General features: G+C 67.5%; 3 protein-coding genes across 3 annotated transcripts; 2 read left to right on the forward strand and 1 right to left on the reverse strand.

Moving 5' to 3' along the window:
* Window positions 1–48: 48 nt before the first annotated feature.
* On the forward strand, window positions 49–3567 carry LOC141737051 (histone-lysine N-methyltransferase 2B-like; the record flags this gene model as incomplete). Its single annotated transcript, XM_074571663.1, is given in 5 exon segments — window positions 49–151; window positions 153–179; window positions 1424–1475; window positions 1478–1578; window positions 1580–3567. Coding segments are annotated over 5 exon segments (403 nt in total), but the record flags the coding sequence as incomplete, so codon positions are not given.
* Window positions 3568–4142: 575 nt separating this feature from the next.
* Window positions 4143–8950, forward strand: PSENEN (presenilin enhancer, gamma-secretase subunit). Its single transcript, XM_074571665.1, is given in 5 exon segments — window positions 4143–4194; window positions 5039–5099; window positions 7290–7367; window positions 7370–7393; window positions 8764–8950. Coding segments are annotated over 4 exon segments (303 nt in total). The 5' UTR covers window positions 4143–4194; the 3' UTR covers window positions 8904–8950.
* Window positions 8951–10070: 1120 nt separating this feature from the next.
* On the reverse strand, window positions 10071–17914 carry LIN37 (lin-37 DREAM MuvB core complex component; the record flags this gene model as incomplete). Its single annotated transcript, XM_074571666.1, has 5 exons — window positions 10071–10153; window positions 12262–12435; window positions 13694–13815; window positions 14724–14881; window positions 17767–17914. Coding segments are annotated over 5 exons (684 nt in total), but the record flags the coding sequence as incomplete, so codon positions are not given.
* Window positions 17915–17935: the final 21 nt, after the last annotated feature.

A 17935-nucleotide genomic window follows, 5' to 3' on the forward strand; every position in this document is an offset into this window, starting at 1 on the left:
GGGTGACATGTGTCCCCCCCCGTGTGTGTGTGTGTCCCCCCCCCCCAGCTCGGCCATCCACGGGCGGGGGCTGTTCTGCAAACGCAACATCGAGGCCGGGGAGATGGTGATCGAGTACTCGGGGATCGTGGTGCGCTCCGTCCTGACCGAACAAGCGGGAGAAGTTCTACGACAGCAAGGTGGGGACCTCGGGGACACCTCGGGGACACCTCGGGGACACCTTGGGGACACCTCGGGACCACCCGGGGACACCCTGGGGACGTGGAGACACCATAAAACGTGAGGTGTCCTCCATTCGGTGGTCACCGGCCAGGGGGAGAAGCTCTAGGAAGCAAGGTGGGACCTTGGGGACCTCGGGGACACCTCGGGGACACCTCGGGGACACCTTGGGGGACACCTCGGGACCACCCAAGGCCACCTTGGGGATGTGGGGACACCTTGGGGAGGTGGAGCCGCCGTGGGGATGCCACCCCCTCCGTGTCCCCGCCCCCATGGTGGTGTCTCCACCCCACGGTGGTGTCCCCATCCCTTGACGGTGTCCCCACCCCCATGGTGGTATCTCCACCCCACGGTGGTGTCCCCACCCCACGGCGCTATCTCCATCCCTCCATGGTATCTCCACCCCACGGTGGTATCTCCGCCCCATGGCGGTGTCCCCACCCCATGGCGGTATCTCCACCCCTCCATGGTTTCTTCACCCCACGGTGGTGTCCCCACCCCATGGCGGTATCTCCAGCCCTTGATGTTATCTCCACCCCATGGTGGCATCTCCACCCCATGATGGTGTCCCCACCCCACGGTGGTGTCCCCACCCCATGGTGGTGTCTCCATCTCTCCATGGTATCTCCACCCCATAGCAGTATCTCCACCCCTCCATAGTATCTCCACCCCACGGTGGTGTCCCCACCCCATGGCGGTATCTCCACCCCATGGCGGTATCTCCACCCCTCCATGGTATCTCCACCCCACAGTGGTGTCTCCACCCCATGGCGGTATCTCCACCCCTCCATGGGTTTCTTCACCCCATGGCGCTTTCCCCACCCCACGGCGTTATCTCCATCCCTCCATGGTATCTCCACCCCACGGTGGTGTCTCCACCCCTTGATGTTATCTCCACCCCACGGCGTTATCTCCATCCCTCCATGGTATCTCCACCCCACGGTGGCATCTCCACCCCATGATGGTGTCTCCACCCCACAGTGGTGTCTCCACCCCAATTGCGCGTTCCCCACCCCACGGCGCTATCTCCACCCCTCCATGGTATCTCCACCCCCTGGTGGCATCTCCACCCCCCTCCCCCAAGACGGGGCCGTGTGTCCCCCCACGGCGTGCCGGTCCCCCTCCCCCACCTCACCGTAATCCTTCCCCCCCTCCCCCCCCATCCCCCGCCTCCTTCCCTTCTCCCCCCCCTCCCCCCCCCCAGGGCATCGGCTGCTACATGTTCCGCATCGACGACGCCGAGGTGGTGGACGCCACCAGCACGGCAGCGCCGCCCGCTTCATCAACCACTCGTGCGAGCCCAACTGCTACTCCCGCGTCATCCACGTGGAGGGTCACAAGCGCATCGTCATCTTCGCCCCTGCGCCGCATCCTGCGGGGGGAGGAGCTCACCTACGACTACAAGTTCCCCATCGAGGAACCCGCCGCCAAGCTGCCCTGCAACTGCGGGGCCAAGCGCTGCCGCCGCTTCCTCAACTGAAGGGCGGGGGACCGGGGGGGATGGGGGACGGGACGGGATGGGGGGGCGGGGGGACGGGGGCGGGGAGAAGGCGAGGAGATGCCTCCGGGCAACGTGGAGAGACCGACGGCCACGGGGGGGCGGCTGGAGAAGAGCTACGGGGGGTTCCGGAAGCTCCTGAGATGCCTCCAACCAACTGGGAGCAAGCAACAGCCACGGGGAGGTGGTGGAGAAGAGATGTGGAAGCTCCTGAGATGCCTCCAGGCAACTGGGAGTCATGGGGGGCAGCTGGAGAAGAGCTACGGGGTGTTCCAGAAGCTCTTGAGATGCCTCCAACCAACTGGGAGCAAGCAACGGCCACGGGGAGGTGGTGGAGAGGGGACATGGGGGTGTTCCTGAAGCTCTTGAGATGCCTCCGGGCAACGTGGAGAGACCGACGGCCACGGGGGGGCGGCTGGAGAAGAGATACAGGGTGTTCCGGAAGCTCCTGAGATGCCTCCAGGCAACTGGGAGTCATGGGGAGCTGCTGGAGAAGAGCTACGGGGGGTTCCGGAAGCTCCTGAGATGCCTCCAACCAATGTGGAGCAACCAACGGCCATGGGGAGCTGCTGGAGAAGAGATGTGGAAGCTCCTGAGATGCCTCCAGGCAACTGGGAGTCATGGGGAGCTGCTGGAGAAGAGCTACGGGGTGTTCCGGAAGCTCTTGAGATGCCTCCAACCAACTGGGAGCAAGCAACGGCCACGGGGAGCTGCTGGAGAAGAGATGTGGAAGCTCCTGAGATGCCTCCAGCCAACTGGGAGCGACCAGAAGTCATGGGGAGGTGCTGGAGAAGAGCTACAGGGTGTTCCTGAAGCTCCTGAGATGCCTCCAACCAAAGTGGAGAGACCAACAGCCATGGGGAGGTGGTGGAGAGGGGACATGGGGGTGTTCCTGAAGCTCTTGAGATGCCTCCAGCCAACATGGAGAGACCGACGGCCACGGCGGGGCGGCTGGAGAAGAGCTACAGGGTGTTCCAGAAGCTCCTGAGATGCCTCCAACCAACATGGAGAGATCAACAGTCACAGGGAGCTGCTGGAGAAGAGCCACGGGGTGTTCCAGAAGCTCCTGAGATGCCGCCGTGGGGCAGCCGTGGGGCAGCAAGACCGGGGGGGGGGATTGTTGGGGGGGGGGGAGGCTGCTGGGGACCCCCCACGGGCCCCATCCTGCCCCCTAAGTGCCCCTCGTCGTCGTTCCTTCCCCCCCCCCCCCCCCCGACCCCGTTCCCGTGGGGGTCCGATCCTGCCCCACACTTGGGGGGTCCGGACCCACCCCCCCCCCCCCAAAACTCACCCCCTGGGTTCGATTCTGCCCCACACTTTTTGGGAGGGGGGGGTGGGGGGGGTGTGGGTCTGATCCCGCCCCCGCCCCCCAAGTCCCCTCGTGGACCCCCATCCTGCCCCCCAAGTGCCCCCATGGGCCCCATCCTGCCCCACACTTGGGGGGGGGGGGGGGGGAGGGAGGGGAGGGGGCCCGATCCTGCCCCCCAACTCCCCCCCAATGGGGCTCGATCCTGCCCCCCCCCCCCCCGCCTTCGCCGTGGGGCCAATCCCCCCCCCCCCCCGCCCCCCAAGTCCCACCGGGCCCGATTCTGCCCCACACTTGGGGGGACTGAACCCGCTCCCCCCCCCCCCCCCCCCAACCTCCCCCCATGGACCCCATCCCGCCCCCACCAAAATCCCCCCCCCCCACCAACCATGGGGCCCGATTCTGCCCCACACTTGGGGGTCCGGACCCCCACCTTCGTGTGTGTGTGTCCCCCCCCCCGGGGAGGGGGGGGGGTGTGTGTGGGGGGGGCCCTTTGTAGAGTTTTTTGGGGCTTTTTCTACGCACTTTGGGGCTTTTATTTTTTGCGGGGGGGGGGCGGGGGGGGGGGACACCCGGTGGGGGGGGGGGGGGGGGGGAGGGGAGGGGAAGGGAGGGGGATTTTCGCGGGGTTTTTATGTTAATTTAAAGGGGGCGGAAGCTCCGCCCCCAATAAAGAGACGCCTCGGACCGCCCTGGCCACGCCCCCTTCGCCCTTTGGCCACGCCCCCTCCCATTCACCCCCCGCCTCGGCCACGCCCCCTTCGCCCTTTGGCCACGCCCCCTCCCATTCGCGCCCGTTGCCTCGGCCACGCCCCCTTCGCCCTTTGGCCACGCCCCCTCCCATTCACCCCCTCGCCTCGGCCACGCCCCCTCCCCTTTAGCCGCGCCCCCCGAGCCGCCTTGGCCACGCCCCCTCCGCGCTGGCCACGCCCCCGCTCTCTCCCTCCTCCCCCCCCCCCAACTCCATTGGCCGCGCTGGCCCCCGCCCTCCCATTGGCCGCTGCCGGCGCTGGCCCCGCCCGCCGCGCTCTCTCATTGGCGGAGCGGCCTCTCCCTCTCCCCCCCCCTCTCCCCGCCCCCCGCGCAATCCCATTGGCCCCGCGGCGGGGCGGGGCGGGGTTGGGGTTGGCCGGAAGCGGAAGTGGCGGAGCAGAAGCGGAAGGGAGCGGAGGTAGCGGGAGGCGGTTGTGGGGTCGCGGGGGCCGGTTGTGGGGCCGGAGGGGCTGGTTGTGGGGCCCGGGCGTCGCTATGGGGGCCGTGGGAGCGGCTGCGGGGCTGGGCGGTCGCTATGGGGCCGGGGAGCCGTTGTGGGGCCAGGGGTGTGCCGTGGGGCCGGGGGAGGCGGTTGTGGGGCCCCCGGGGGGCGCTCCGGGGCCGGTTGTGGGGCCGGAGGGACCGCTGTGGGGTCCCGGCGACGGTTATGGGGCCGGGGAGCGGTTGCGGGGCACAGAGGAGCGGTTATGGGGCCAGGGGTGTGCCGGGGGGCCGGTTGTGGGGCGTGGGGGGGGGGGCGGTTGTGGGGCTGGTTGGGGGTCCCGGGGGGGGGTCAGTTGTGGGGCGCTCGGGAGTGGGCTGTGGGGCCGGCTGTGGGGCTGGGGGGGCAGTTGTGGGGCGCTCGGGGGTGGGCTGTGGGGCCGGCTGTGGGGCTGGGGGGGCAGTTGTGGGGCGCTCGGGGGTGGGCTGTGGGGCCGGCTGTGGGGCGGGGGGGGGGGGCGGGCAGTTGTGGGGCGCTCGGGGGTGGGCTGTGGGGCCGGTTGTGGGGCGGGGGGGGGGGGGCGGGCAGTTGTGGGGCGCTCGGGGGTGGGCTGTGGGGCCGGCCGTGGGGCCGGGGCAGCAGTTGTGGGTCACGGGGGGGGTGTGGGCGCTGAGCCGTGGGTCAGGGGATCACTTATTGGCTCCTGTGGGGCTGAGCCGTGGGGCCGAGCTGTGGGGCGGGAGGGGGGGGGGTGGTGTGGGGTGTGTGGGGGGCGGAGGGGCTTCGCCGTGGGGCCGAGCCGTGGGTCGCTGCCCCACAGATGAACCTGGAGCGCGTCTCCAACGAGGACAAGCTGGAGCTCTGCCGCAAGTACTACCTGGGTGAGCCCCATAGCGCCCCACGGCCGCCCCATAGGCACCCCCACGCCTGCCCCACACATCCCCCACACCCCCAGCGCCCCATAGCGGGACCTCCGGGCGCTGGAGCTGCCCCCTAAGTTGCTGCCGGAGCGCCCCAGAAGCGCCCCATGGAATCCCCTAATGCTTTTGCTGCCCTATAGCGCCCCGCAGGGGCCCCATAGTGACCCACAGTGCCCTATAGGCGCCCCATAGATCCGTCTGGCATGTTATAGCTGCCCCATAGCGCTATGTACTGCCCCGGAGCGCCTCGTGCTGCCCCATAGGTGCCCCATAGCGCCTCGTGCTGCCCCATAGCCACCCCATAGGTGCCCTATAGCATCTCGTACTGCCCTATACTGCGCCATAGCCACCCCATAAGTGCCCTATAGCACCTCGTACTGCCCCATAGCCACCCCATAAGTGCCCCATAGCGTTTCGTACTGCGCTATACTGCCCCATAGCTACCCCATAACTGCCCCATGACTGCCCTATAGGTGCCCCATAGCGCCTTGTGGTGCCCCATAGGTGCCCCATAGCGCCTCGTGCTGCCCATACTGCCCCATAGGTGCCCCCATAGCACCTCGTGCTGCCCCATAGGTGCCCCATAGCGCCTCATACTGCCCTGTGGTGCCCCATAGCCGCCCCATAGGTGCCCCATAGCACCTCGTACTGCCCTATACTGCCCCATAGCCACCCCATAGGTGCCTCATAGCACCTCGTGCTGCCCCATAGGTGCCCCATAGTGCCTCGTACTGCCTTAAACTGCCCCATAGCTACCCCATAACTGCCTCAATGACTGCCCTGTAGCACCTTGTACTGCCCCATAGGTGCCCTATAGCGCCTTGTGCTGCCCTATAGCGCCTTGTGCTGCCCTATAGCGCCTTGTGCTGCCCCATAGCTGCCCCATAGGTGCCCCATAGCGCCTTGTGCTGCCCCATAGCCGCCCCCATAGGTGCCCCATAGGCCGCCCCATAGGTGCCCCATAGCGCCTCGTACTGCCCTGTACTGCCCCATAGCCACCCCATAGGTGCCCCATAGCACCTCGTACTGCCCCATAGGTGCCCATAGCACCTCATGCTGCCCCATAGGTGCCCCATAGCGCCTCATACTGCTCTGTACTGCCCCATAGCCACCCCATAGGTGCCCCATAGCACCTCGTACTGCCCATAGGTGCCCCATAGCACCTCATGCTGCCCCATAGTGCCCCATAGCGCCTCGTACTGCCCTGTACTGCCCATAGCCACCCCATAGGTGCCCCATAGCACCTCGTACTGCCCCATAGGTGCCCCATAGCACCTCATGCTGCCCCATAGGTGCCCCATAGCGCCTCATACTGCTCTGTACTGCCCCATAGCCACCCCATAGGTGCCCCATAGCACCTCGTACTGCCCCATAGGTGCCCCATAGCACCTCATGCTGCCCCATAGGTGCCCCATAGCGCCTCGTACTGCCCTGTACTGCCCCATAGCCACCCCATAGTGCCCCATAGCACCTCGTACTGCCCCATAGGTGCCCCCATAGCACCTCATGCTGCCATAGGTGCCCATAGCGCCTCATACTGCTCTGTACTGCCCCATAGCCACCCCAACCCCATAGCTGCCCCATGACTGCCTCATAGGTGCTTCATAGCACCTCGTGCTGCCCCATAGCCCGCCCCATAGCACCTCGTGCTGCCCCATAGGTGCCCCGTACTGCCCCATAGGTGCCCCATACCACCTTGTACTGCCCATGGGTGCCCCATGGGTGCCCCATAGCTGCCCCATAGCTGCCCATAGCTAATTGGGGGGGGGGGGGGGGGGGAGGTTTAATTAATTACCGGGGGGTTAATGAGTCAGTGGGGGGGGGGGGGGAGGGAGTTAATTACTTGGGGGGGGGGGGTTAATGAGTTTGGGGGGGGGGGGAAGTTAATTACCGAGGGGGTTAACGATCCCGATGGCGGGGGGGGGGCGCTAATTGACTTAATGAGGGGGGCGTTAATTAGGAGGGGGGTTAACGAAGGGCTGTTAACGAGGGGTAGGGCTGAATTGGGGGGGGTTTAACGGGGTTTTCGGGGGGTTAATGAGGGGTGGGGGGGTTAATGAGGGTGGGGGGGGTTAATGAGGGGTGGGGGGGGTTAATGAGCGGGGGGGGGCGTTAATTGGGGTTAATTAAGGGGGGGTTAATTAACGGCAGGGGGCTTCGCGCTGCTGCCCTTCCTGTGGCTGGTGAACGTCCTCTGGTTCTTCCGCGAGGCCTTTGTGGTGCCCCCCTACGGGAGCAGCCCCTGCTGCGGCGCTGTGGGTCCGGGGGGGGAATCTATGGGGCTGGTGGGGGAGCTGTGGGGCTGGGGAAGGGGGCTATGGGGCTGGGGAGGGAGCTATGGGGCTGGGGAAGGGGTGGGAGGGGGTTTATGGGGGGATAGGGGTGGCTGGGGGGGTGTTTATGGGGCTGGGGAGGGAGCTGTGGGGCTGGGGAGGGAGCTATGGGGCTGGCGGGGGGAATCTATGGGGCTGGGGTGGAGCTGTGGGGGCTGGGAGGGGGGGCTACGGGGCTGGGGGAAGGGTGGGGAGGGGGGTTTATGGGGGGATAGGGGTGGCTGGGGGGTGTTTATGGGGCTGGGGGGGAATCTATGGGGCTGGGGAGGGAGCTGTGGGGCTGGGGGGGGAATCTATGGGGCTGGGGAGGGAGCTATGGGGCTGGGGAAGGGGGCTACAGGGCTGGGGGAGGGGTGGGAGGGGGTTTATGGGGGGATAAGGGGGGCTGGGGGGGTGTTTATGGGGCTGGGGGAGGGAGCTGTGGGGCTGGGGAGGGAGCTATGGGGCTGGGGGTGGAGCTATGGGGCTGGGGAGGGGGGCTACGGGGCTGGGGGAGGGGTGGGAGGGGGGTTTATGGGGGGATAGGGGTGGCTGGGGGGGTGTTTATGGGGCTGGGGGGGGTAATCTATGGGGCTGGGGGGGATGCTATGGGTCTGGGGGGAATCTATGGGGCTGGGGAGGGAGCTATGGGGCTGGGGGGAATCTATGGGGCTGGGGAGGGAGCTATGGGGCTGGGGGAGGGGGGTTTATGGGGGATCAGTGCGTCCTGGGGGGTAATCTATGGGGTTGGGGGGGATCTGTGGGTCTAGGGGGAATGTCTGTGGGGCTGGGGGGGCGTCTGTGGGGCTGGGGGGCATCTATGGGGCTGGGGAGGGGGGCTACGGGGCTGGGGGAGGGGTGGGAGGGGGGTTTATGGGGGGATAAGGGGGGCTGGGGGGGGATGTCTGTGGGTCTAGGGGGGATTGTGGGGCCAGGGGGAGGAATCTATGGGGCTGGGGGGAGCTATGGGGCTGGGGAGGGATCTATGGGGCTCGGGGAGGGGTGGGAGGGGGGTTCTATGGGGGGATAGTGGGGGCTGGGGAGGGTGTTTATGGGTCTGGGGGGGGATCTGTGGGTCTAGGTGGGGTCTGTGGGGCTGGGGGAAAGAATCTATGGGGCTGGGGGGGAGCTATGGGGCTGGGGAGGGATCTATGGGGCTGGGGAGGGGTGGGAGGGGGGTTTATGGGGGGCTGGGGGGGGGTGTTTATGGGTCGGGGGGGGGATCTGTGGGGCTGGGGGGGGGGGGAGGGGGCGGGTTCGCCCTGACCCACATTTTTTCTGACCCACATTTCCCCCCCCACCCCCCCCCCCAGACGTGCGGCGCTCGGCCGTGGGGCTGGGGCTGTGGGGGGTGGCCCTGGGGACGTGGGTCGGGATCTTCCAGAGCCGTCGGGCCACTTGGGGGGCGCTGGGGGACGCCCTGGCCTTCACCCTCCCCCTGGGCGCCCCCTGAGCCCCGCTATGGGGCGGACCCACGGCGCCCTCCGGGAAACACCACCCCACCCCCCCAAAAAAAAAGGTGAGGGGAGACCCCAAAGTGTGGGGCAGGGACCCAAAAATGGGGGGATGAACCCCAAAGTGTGGGGCAGGGAGACCCCAAAGTGTGGGGCGGGGAGACCCCAAAAGTGTGGGGGGGCCAAAAGTGTGGGGCGGGGACCCAAAAGTGGGGGGACCCCAAAGTGTGGGGCAGGGAGACCCCAAAGTGTGGGGCGGGGAGACCCCAAAAGGGGGGGGGGGGGGCAAAAGTGGGGGAGACCCCAAAGTGTGGGGCAGGGACCCCAAAGTGTGGGGCAGGGAGACCCCAAAAGTGTGGGGCAGGGACCCCAAAGTGTGGGGCGGGGAGACCCCAAAAGGGGGGGGGGCCCAAAAGTGGCGGAGACCCCAAAGTGTGGGGCAGGGACCCCAAAGTGTGGGGCAGGGAGACCCCAAAAGTGTGGGGCAGGGACCCCAAAGTGTGGGGCAGGGAGACCCCAAAAGTGTGGGGCAGGGACCCCAAAGTGTGGGGTGGGGAGACCCCAAAAGGGGGGGGGGGCCCAAAAGTGTGGGGCAGGGAGACCCCAAAAGTGTGGGGCGGGGAGACCCCAAAAGTGTGGGGCAGGGACCCAAAAGTGGGGGGGGAGGGACCCATAAGTGGGGGGGGGGAGACCCCTAAGTGGGGGGGGGGGGCTAAAAAAAGGGGGGGGGGGAGGGGGGTTGGGGAAATGTCCTGACTCCTTCCCCCCCCCTTTGTAGGAGCCGTGACGTCACGTGACGCCCTGTGACATCAGCTGACGTCAGCGCAGACGCCCCGCCCCCGCCCCCCCCCCCCCCCCCCGTTTTGGGGCCGTTTCTGGGGCCTTCCCCCCCCCCCCCCAATAAACCCGCCTTGGCCCCGCCCCCCCGCGTCACGTGGCCGCACTGACTCCGCCCCCTCGCGTCACGTGGCCTCGGAGCCCCGAAAACAGGCGGGAAACCGCGGGGGGAGGGCGGGGCTTTATTGAGGGTGGGCGGGGCCAGGAAGAGGGAGGGGGCGTGGCTTGGGGGGGTGCGGGCGGCGGCTCCCATTGGTGGTTGGGAGGCGGGAGGGGCGTGGCCGGAAGTGGGCGAGACCGGAAGGAAGTAGGCGGCGGGGGGGGCGGGGCTTACTGGCGCTCGTAGATGAGGCGCAGGAGGCGCAGGCTGGGCCCGTAGCGCTGCTGCTGCCGCTGCCCCGCCTCCCGCCACCTGCGTGACGTCACCGCCGCGTCATCGCCGCGTCACCGCCACGTCACCGCGCCCCCCCCAGGTCCCTCCCCCCCCCAGGTCCCACCCCCGCCCCCAGTGGCCCCATTTCCCCTCCCGGTAGCCACCCCCATCCCCCCCCCCACCCCCGTAACCCCTCCCAGTGCCCCCCCCAGTCCATCCCAGTGTCCTCCAGTTCCCTCCCAGTCTCTCCCAGTATATCCCAGTCCACTCCCAGTACAGCCCAGTCCCCCCCAAGTCCCTCCTGGTCCCCTCCCAGTTCCCTCCCAGTATATCCCAGTCCCCCCCAAGTCCCTCCCAGTCCAGCCCAGTCCCTTCCAGTTCCCTCCCAGTCCCTCCCAGTATATCCCAGTGCCCTCCCAGTCCCCTCCCAGTATAGCCCAGTCCCTCCCAGTACCCTCCCACTTTCTCCCACTCCCCTCCCAGTCCCCTCCCAGTCTCTCCCAGTTCCCCCCAGGCTCTCCCAGTCCCCTCCCAGTGCCTCCCAGTATATCCCAGTCCCTCCCAGTCCGCTCCCAGTACAGCCCAGTCCCCGCCAAGTCCCTCTTGGTCCTCTCCCAGTTCCCTCCCAGTATATCCCAGTATATCCCAGTGCCCTCCCAGTCCCCTCCCAGTATAGCCCAGTCCCTCCCAGTACCCTCCCACTTTCTCCCAGTCCCCTCCCAGTCTCTCCCAGTCCCCTCCCAGTGCCTCCCAGTATATCCCAATACCTTCCCAGCCCCCTCCCAGTCCGCTCCCAGTACAGCCCAGTCCCTGCCAAGTCCCTCTTGGTCCCCTCCCAGTTCCCTCCCAGTCTCTCCCAGTATATCCCAGTATATCTCAGTCCCCCCCAGTCTCTCCCAGTCCCCCCCAAGTCCCTCTTGGTCCCCTCCCAGTTCCCTCCCAGTCTCTCCCAGTATATCCCAGTCCCTCCCAGTCCCCTCCCAGTACAGCCCAGTCCCCCCCAGTCTCTCCCAGTCCCCCCCGAGTCCCTCTTCAGTATATCCCAGTCCCCCCCAGTGCCCCCCAAGTCCCTCCCAGTCCCTCCCAGTCTATCCCAGTGCCCTCCCAGTCCCCTCCCAGTATAGCCCAGTCCCTCCCAGTACCCTCCCACTTCCTCCCAGTCTATCCCAGTGCCCTCCCAGTCCCCTCCCAGTATAGCCCAGTCCCTCCCAGTACCCTCCCACTTTCTCCCAGTCCCCTCCCAATCCCTCCCAGTTCCCCCCAGTCTCTCCCAGTCTCTCCCAGTTCCCCCCAGTCTAGCCCAGTCCCCCCCAGTGCCCCCCAAGTCCCTCCCAGTGCCCCCCAGTCCCTCCCAGTCCCTCCCAGTCCCCCCCAGTCCCCCCCAAGTCCCTCCCAGTCTCTCCCAGTTCCCCCCAGTCTCTCCCAGTCCCCTCCCAGTGCCTCCCAGTATATCCCAATACCTTCCCAGCCCCCTCCCAGTCTCTCCCAGTATATCCCAGTCCCCCCCAGTCTCTCCCAGTCCCCCCCAAGTCCCTCTTGGTCCCCTCCCAGTTCCCTCCCAGTATATCCCAGTCCCCCCCAGTGCCCCCCAAGTCCCTCCCAGTCCCTCCCAGTCTATCCCAGTGCCCTCCCAGTCCCCTCCCAGTATAGCCCAGTCCCTCCCAGTACCCTCCCACTTTCTCCCAGTCCCCTCCCAATCCCTCCCAGTTCCCCCCAGTCTCTCCCAGTCTCTCCCAGTTCCCCCCAGTCTAGCCCAGTCCCCCCCAGTGCCCCCCAAGTCCCTCCCAGTCTCTCCCAGTTCCCCCAGTCTCTCCCAGTCCCCTCCCAGTGCCTCCCAGTATATCCCAATACCTTCCCAGCCCCCTCCCAGTCTCTCCCAGTATATCCCAGTCCCCTCCCAGTATAGCCCAGTCCCCCCCAGTCTCTCCCAGTCCCCCCCAAGTCCCTCTTGGTCCCCTCCCAGTTCCCTCCCAGTATATCCCAGTCCCCCCCAGTCCCCCCCAAGTCCCTCCCAGTGCCCCCCAGTCCCTCCCAGTCCCTCCCAGTCCATCCCAGTCCCCCCCAAGTCCCTCCCAGTGCCCCCCAGTCCCTCCCAGTGCCCCCCAGTCCCTCCCAGTCCCTCCCAGTATAGCCCAGTGCCCCCTCACCGCTGCCGGACCCGTTTCCATCTCTCCATGTTGCTGTAGATGAGGGCGGCCGTGGGGGGAGGGGGGTCGGGCAGCTGGGGGGGGGGGGGGGGGGGGGGTGTGACATCATCGGTGAGGTCAGCGCCCCCCCCCCCCAGTGACGTCACGGGGGGCACGCGGGGGTCGTGGGAGGCACTTGGGGGTCCCAGGGGGCACTTGGGGGTCAGGGGCTCACCAGGGGGTCAAGGGGCACTTGGGGGTCCCGGGGGTCAGTTGGGGGGCAGGGGGGGGCACTTGGGGGTCAGGGGTCACAGGGGGCACTTGGGGGTCCCAGGGGTCAGTTGGGGGTCGTGGGAGGCACTTGGGGGTCAGGAGTCACAGGGGGCACATGGGGGTCCCGGGGGTCACTTGGGGGTCCCGGGGGGCACTTGGGGGTCAGGGGGGGCACTTGGGGGTCCCGGGGGTCAGTTGGGGGTCAGGGGGGTCACTTGGGGGTCAGGGGCTCACCAGGGGGTCAAGGGGCACTTGGGGGTCAGTCGGGGGTCACAGGGGGCACTTGGGGGTCGGGGGGTCAGTTGGGGGTCATGGGAGGCACTTGGGGGTCAGGGGTCACAGGGGGCACTTGGGGGTCACAGGGGGGCACTTGGGGGTCCTGGGGGTCAGTTGGGGGTCCAGGGAGGCACTTGGGGGTCAGGGGTCACAGGGGCCACTTGGGGGTCCCGGGGGTCACTTGGGGGTCAGAGGGGGCACTTGGGGGTCAGAGGTCACAGGGGGCACTTGGGGGTCCTGGGGGTCAGGGGGTCAGTTGGGGGTCGGGGGGGCACTTGGGGGTCAGGGGTCACAGGGAGGCACTTGGGGGTCCCGGGGGTCAGTTGGGGGTCAGGAGGGGCACTTGGGGGTCAGGAGTCACAGGGGGCACTTGGGGGTCACAGGGGTCAGTTGGGGGTCCCGGGGGTCAGTTGGGGGTCCAGGGAGGCACTTGGGGGTCAGGGGTCACAGGGGGCACTTGGGGGTCACAGGGGGGCACTTGGGGGTCCCGGGGGTCAGTTGGGGGTCGTGGGAGGCACTTGGGGGTCAGGGGTCACAGGGGGCACTTGGGGGTCACAGGGGGGCACTTGGGGGTCAGGGGGGTCAGTTGGGGGTCAGGGGGGTCAGTTGGGGGTCGTGGGAGGCACTTGGGGGTCAGGGGTCACAGGGGGCACTTGGGGGTCACAGGGGTCACTTGGGGGTCAGAGGGGGCACTTGGGGGTCAGGGGTCACAGGGGGCACTTGAGGGTCCCGTAAGTTGGGGGTCAGGGGGGGCACTTGGGGGTCCTGGGGGTCAGTTGGGGGTCAGGAGTCACAGGGGGCACTTGGGGGTCACAGGGGTCACTTGGGGGTCAGGGGTCACAGGGGGGCACTTGGGGGTCCCGGGGGTCACTTGGGGGTCACTTGTGGGTCCGGGGGGTCTCACCTGGTCGGGGGGGGCGCCCCCTCCTCGGGGCCGAGGGGGGAGGGGACGCGGGGGGGCCCGGGGGGGGCGGGGGGGGGCAGCTCGTAGATGTCCTCCCCCTTCCCGGCCTGACCCACGGCGCCCTACGGAGGACACACACTTGGGGGTCAGGGGCTGCCCCACGGATTTCCCCCCCCACCACCACCCCCCCCACGTACCCTCCGCCCCCATTGGGCGTCCACCCTGCCCCATAGCGGGGCGTCGGGCACCCTCCCAGCCCCATAGCGAGACAATAACGCCCCCCCCCCCCCCCCAACCCCAGCCCCATAGAAAGACGTAGGGGTCCCCTCCCAGCCCCATAGCGAGACGATGACCCCGCCCCCCCCCCCATCCCAGCCCCATAGAAAGACGTAGGGGTCCCCTCCCAGCCCCATAGCGAGACGATGACCCCGCCCCCCCCCAACCCCAGCCCCATAGAAAGACGTAGGGGTCCCCTCCCAGCCCCATAGCGAGACGATGACCCCGCCCCCCCCCATCCCAGCCCCATAGAAAGACGTAGGGGTCCCCTCCCAGCCCCATAGCGAGACAATAACGCCCCCCCCACCCCCATCCCAGCCCCATAGAAAGACGTAGGGGTCCCCTCCCAGCCCCATAGCAGGACACCGCTCCCTCCCCAGCCCCATAGAAGGATATTAAGGTCCCCTTAGCCCCATAGCGAGACAATACCGCACCCTCTGCCCCATAGCAAGGTGTTGGGGCCGTGTGTCCCCCCCCCCCTCCCAGCCCCATAGCAGGACGTTACCCCCCCCTCCCGCCCCATAGAAAGATTTGGGATCCGTCCCGCCCAGCCCCATAGACGAATATCAAGCTCCCCCCAGCCCCATAACTGGATATCAGGGGCTGTCCGTCCCCCCAGCCCCATAGCGAGACACCAGCCCCCTAACTTATGGGGCACACCCCACTGACACCAACCCCCCCCCCCCCCGCCATCTCCCCTCTCACCCCACGGCGACGCCGGGGAGGGGTTGGGGGGGGGGGCTGGGGGTCTCACCTCGGGGCGGGGCGGGGTGGGGGGCACTTGTGGGGCAGGCGCCCCCCGCGCCGTGGGGCAGTTGCGCATCCAGGCGCGACAGACGGGGTAGAGGGGGGTGCCCTCGGGGAACTGCCCCAGCTCCACGCTGCGGTCGAACAGCTTGATCACGTAGGTATCTGTGGGGCGCCCCATAGCGCTTAGGGGGGGGCAGAGCCGCCGCCTGCCCCATAGCCTCCCCCCCCCCCCCCCCCCGAAGTCCCCAGGGAGGGGGGAGATGGGAGATCTCCCGCCCCATAGCGGCCCTCCCAGCCCCATAGCATCTCTCCCAGCCCCATAGAGACCATCCCAGCCCCATAGCATCCCTCCCAGCCCCATAGCGGGGAAATCCCTACCCCATAGTGTCCTTCCCAGCCCCGTAGTATCCATCCCAGCCCCATAGCAGGGACATATCCAGCCCCATAGCAGCCCTCCCAGCCCCATAGTGGCCCTCACAGCCCCATAGCAACCCTCCCAGCCCCATAGCAGGGACATCTTCAGCCCCATAGCATCCCTCCCAGCCCCATAGCATCTGTCCCAGCCCCATAGAGGCCACCCCAGCCCCATAGCGGCCCTCCCAGCCCCATAGCGGGGAAATCCCTACCCCATAGTGTCCTTCCCAGCCCCATAGTATCCATCCCAGCCCGACAGCAGGGACATCTCCAGCCCCATAGCATCCCTCCCAGCCCCATAGCAGCCCTCCCAGACCCATATCGGGGAGGTCCCCAGCCCCATAGCAGCCCTCCCAGCCCCATAGCACCCATCCCAGCCCCATAGCAGCCCTCCCAGCCCCATAGCATCTGTCCCAGCCCCATAGTGGCCATCCCAGCCCCATAGCAGCCCTCCCAGCCCCATAGCGGGGAAATCCCTACCCCATAGGGTCCTTCCCAGCCCCATAGTATCCATCCCAGCCCCATAGCAGCCCTCCCAGCCCCATATCAGGGACATCTCCAGCCCCATAGCATCCCTCCCAGCCCCATAGTGGCTCTCACAGCCCCATAGCAACCCTCCCAGCCCCATAGCAGGGACATCTTCAGCCCCATAGCATCCCTCCCAGCCCCATAGCATCTCTCCCAGCCCCATAGAGACCATCCCAGCCCCATAGCATCCCTCCCAGCCCCATAGCGGGGAAATCCCTACCCCATAGGGTCCTTCCCAGCCCCCATAGTATCCATCTCAGCCCCATAGCAGGGACATCTCCAGCCCCATAGCATCCATCCCAGCCCCATAGCAGCCCTCCCAGCCCCATAGCAGCCATCCCAGCCCCATAGCGGGGAGGTCTCCAGCCCCATAGCGTCCTTCCCAGCCCCATAGTGGCCCTCCCAGCCCCACAGCATCCATCCCAGCCCCATAGCGGCCCTCCCAGCCCATAGCGGGGAAATCCCTACCCCATAGTGTCCTTCCCAGCCTCATAGTATCCATCCCAGCCCCATAGCAGCCCTCCCAGCCCCATAGCAGCCCTCCTAGCCCCATAGCAAGGACATCTCCAGCCCCATAGCATCCCTCCCAGCCCCCATAGTGGCCCTCACAGCCCCATAGCAACCCTCCCAACCCCATAGCAGGGACATCTTCAGCCCCATAGCATCCCTCCCAGCCCCATAGCATCTGTCCCAGCCCCATAGCATCTGTCCCAGCCCCATAGAGGCCATCCCAGCCCCATAGCAGCCCTCCCAGCCCCATGCGGGGAAATCCCTACCCCATAGTGTTCTTCCCAGCCCCATAGTATCCATCCCAGCCCCGTAGCAGGGACATCTCCAGCCCCATAGCATCCCTCCCAGCCCCATAGCATCTGTCCCAGCCCCATAGCACCCATCCCAGCCCCATAGCAGCCCTCCCAGCCCCATAGCGGGGAAATCCCTACCCCATAGTGTCCTTCCCAGCCCCATAGTATCCATCCCAGCCCCATACCGGGGACATCTCCAGCCCCATAGCAGCCCTCCCACCCCATAGAGGCCATCCCAGCCCCATAGAGGCCATCCCAGCCCCATAGCGGGGAAATCCCTACCCCATAGTGTCCTTCCCAGCCCCATAGTATCCATCCCAGCCCCATACCAGGGACATCTCCAGCCCCATAGCAGCCCTCCCAGCCCCATAGTAGCCCTCCCAGCCCCATAGCACCCATCCCAGCCCCATAGCAGCCCTCCCAGCCCCATAGTGGCCCTCCCAGCCCCATAGCATCTGTCCCAGCCCCATAGTGTACTTCCCAGCCCCATAGCAGCCCTCCCAGCCCCATAGCAGGGACATCTCCAGCCCCATAGCATCCCTCCCAGCCCCATAGTGGCTCTCACAGCCCCATAGCAACCCTCCCAGCCCCATAGCAGGGACATCTCCAGCCCCATAGCATCCCTCCCAGCCCCATAGCATCTCTCCCAGCCCCATAGAGGCCATCCCAGCCCCATAGCAGCCCTCCCAGCCCCATAGCATCCCTCCCAGCCCCATAGCATCTGTCCCAGCCCCATAGAGACCATCCCAGCCCCATAGCAGCCCTCCCAGCCCCATAGCGGGGAAATCCCTACCCCATAGTGTCCTTCCCAGCCCCATAGTATCCATCCCAGCCCCACAGCGGGGAGGTCTCCAGCCCCATAGCAGCCCTCCCAGCCCCATAGCACCCATCCCAGCCCCATAGCACCCATCCCAGCCCCATAGTGGGGACATTTCCAGCCCCATAGCATCCATCCCAGCCCCATAGCGGCCCTCCCAGCCCCATAGCACCCATCCCAGCCCCATAGTGGGGACATCTCCAGCCCCATAGCATCCATCCCAGCCCCATAGCAGCCCTCCCAGCCCCATAGCGTCCTTCCCAGCCCCATAGTGGGGACATCTCCAGACCCAGAGCATCCGTCCCAGCCCCATAGCGGCCCTCCCAGCCCCACAGCGTCCTTCCCAGCCCCATAGCGGGACGTCTGGGGAAGTCGCCGGCCCCATAGCCTCTCTCCCAGCCCCGCAGGGGGTTATGGGGTGGCCCCCACGGCCGGTTGGGGGCTCTGCCCCACGGCGCTATGGGGCGGCCCCACGGCGGACTCACTGTGGCGCTGCTGGGCGGGGTCGGGCAGCCCCTCCTCCGCCTCCCGGCGCTTCTTCCGCCGCTGCTGCGAGAACCGGGCCGAGGGCCTGGGGGGAGGGGCGGGAACCGGGGGGGGGGAGGGGTGAGAAAAGGGCGGGGGAGGGGCGGGGTTTGGGGTGGGGGAGGGGCG

This window comes from Larus michahellis, unplaced genomic scaffold (assembly GCF_964199755.1).
Source record: "Larus michahellis unplaced genomic scaffold, bLarMic1.1 SCAFFOLD_571, whole genome shotgun sequence".
Classification (NCBI taxonomy): Eukaryota; Metazoa; Chordata; class Aves; order Charadriiformes; family Laridae; genus Larus; species Larus michahellis.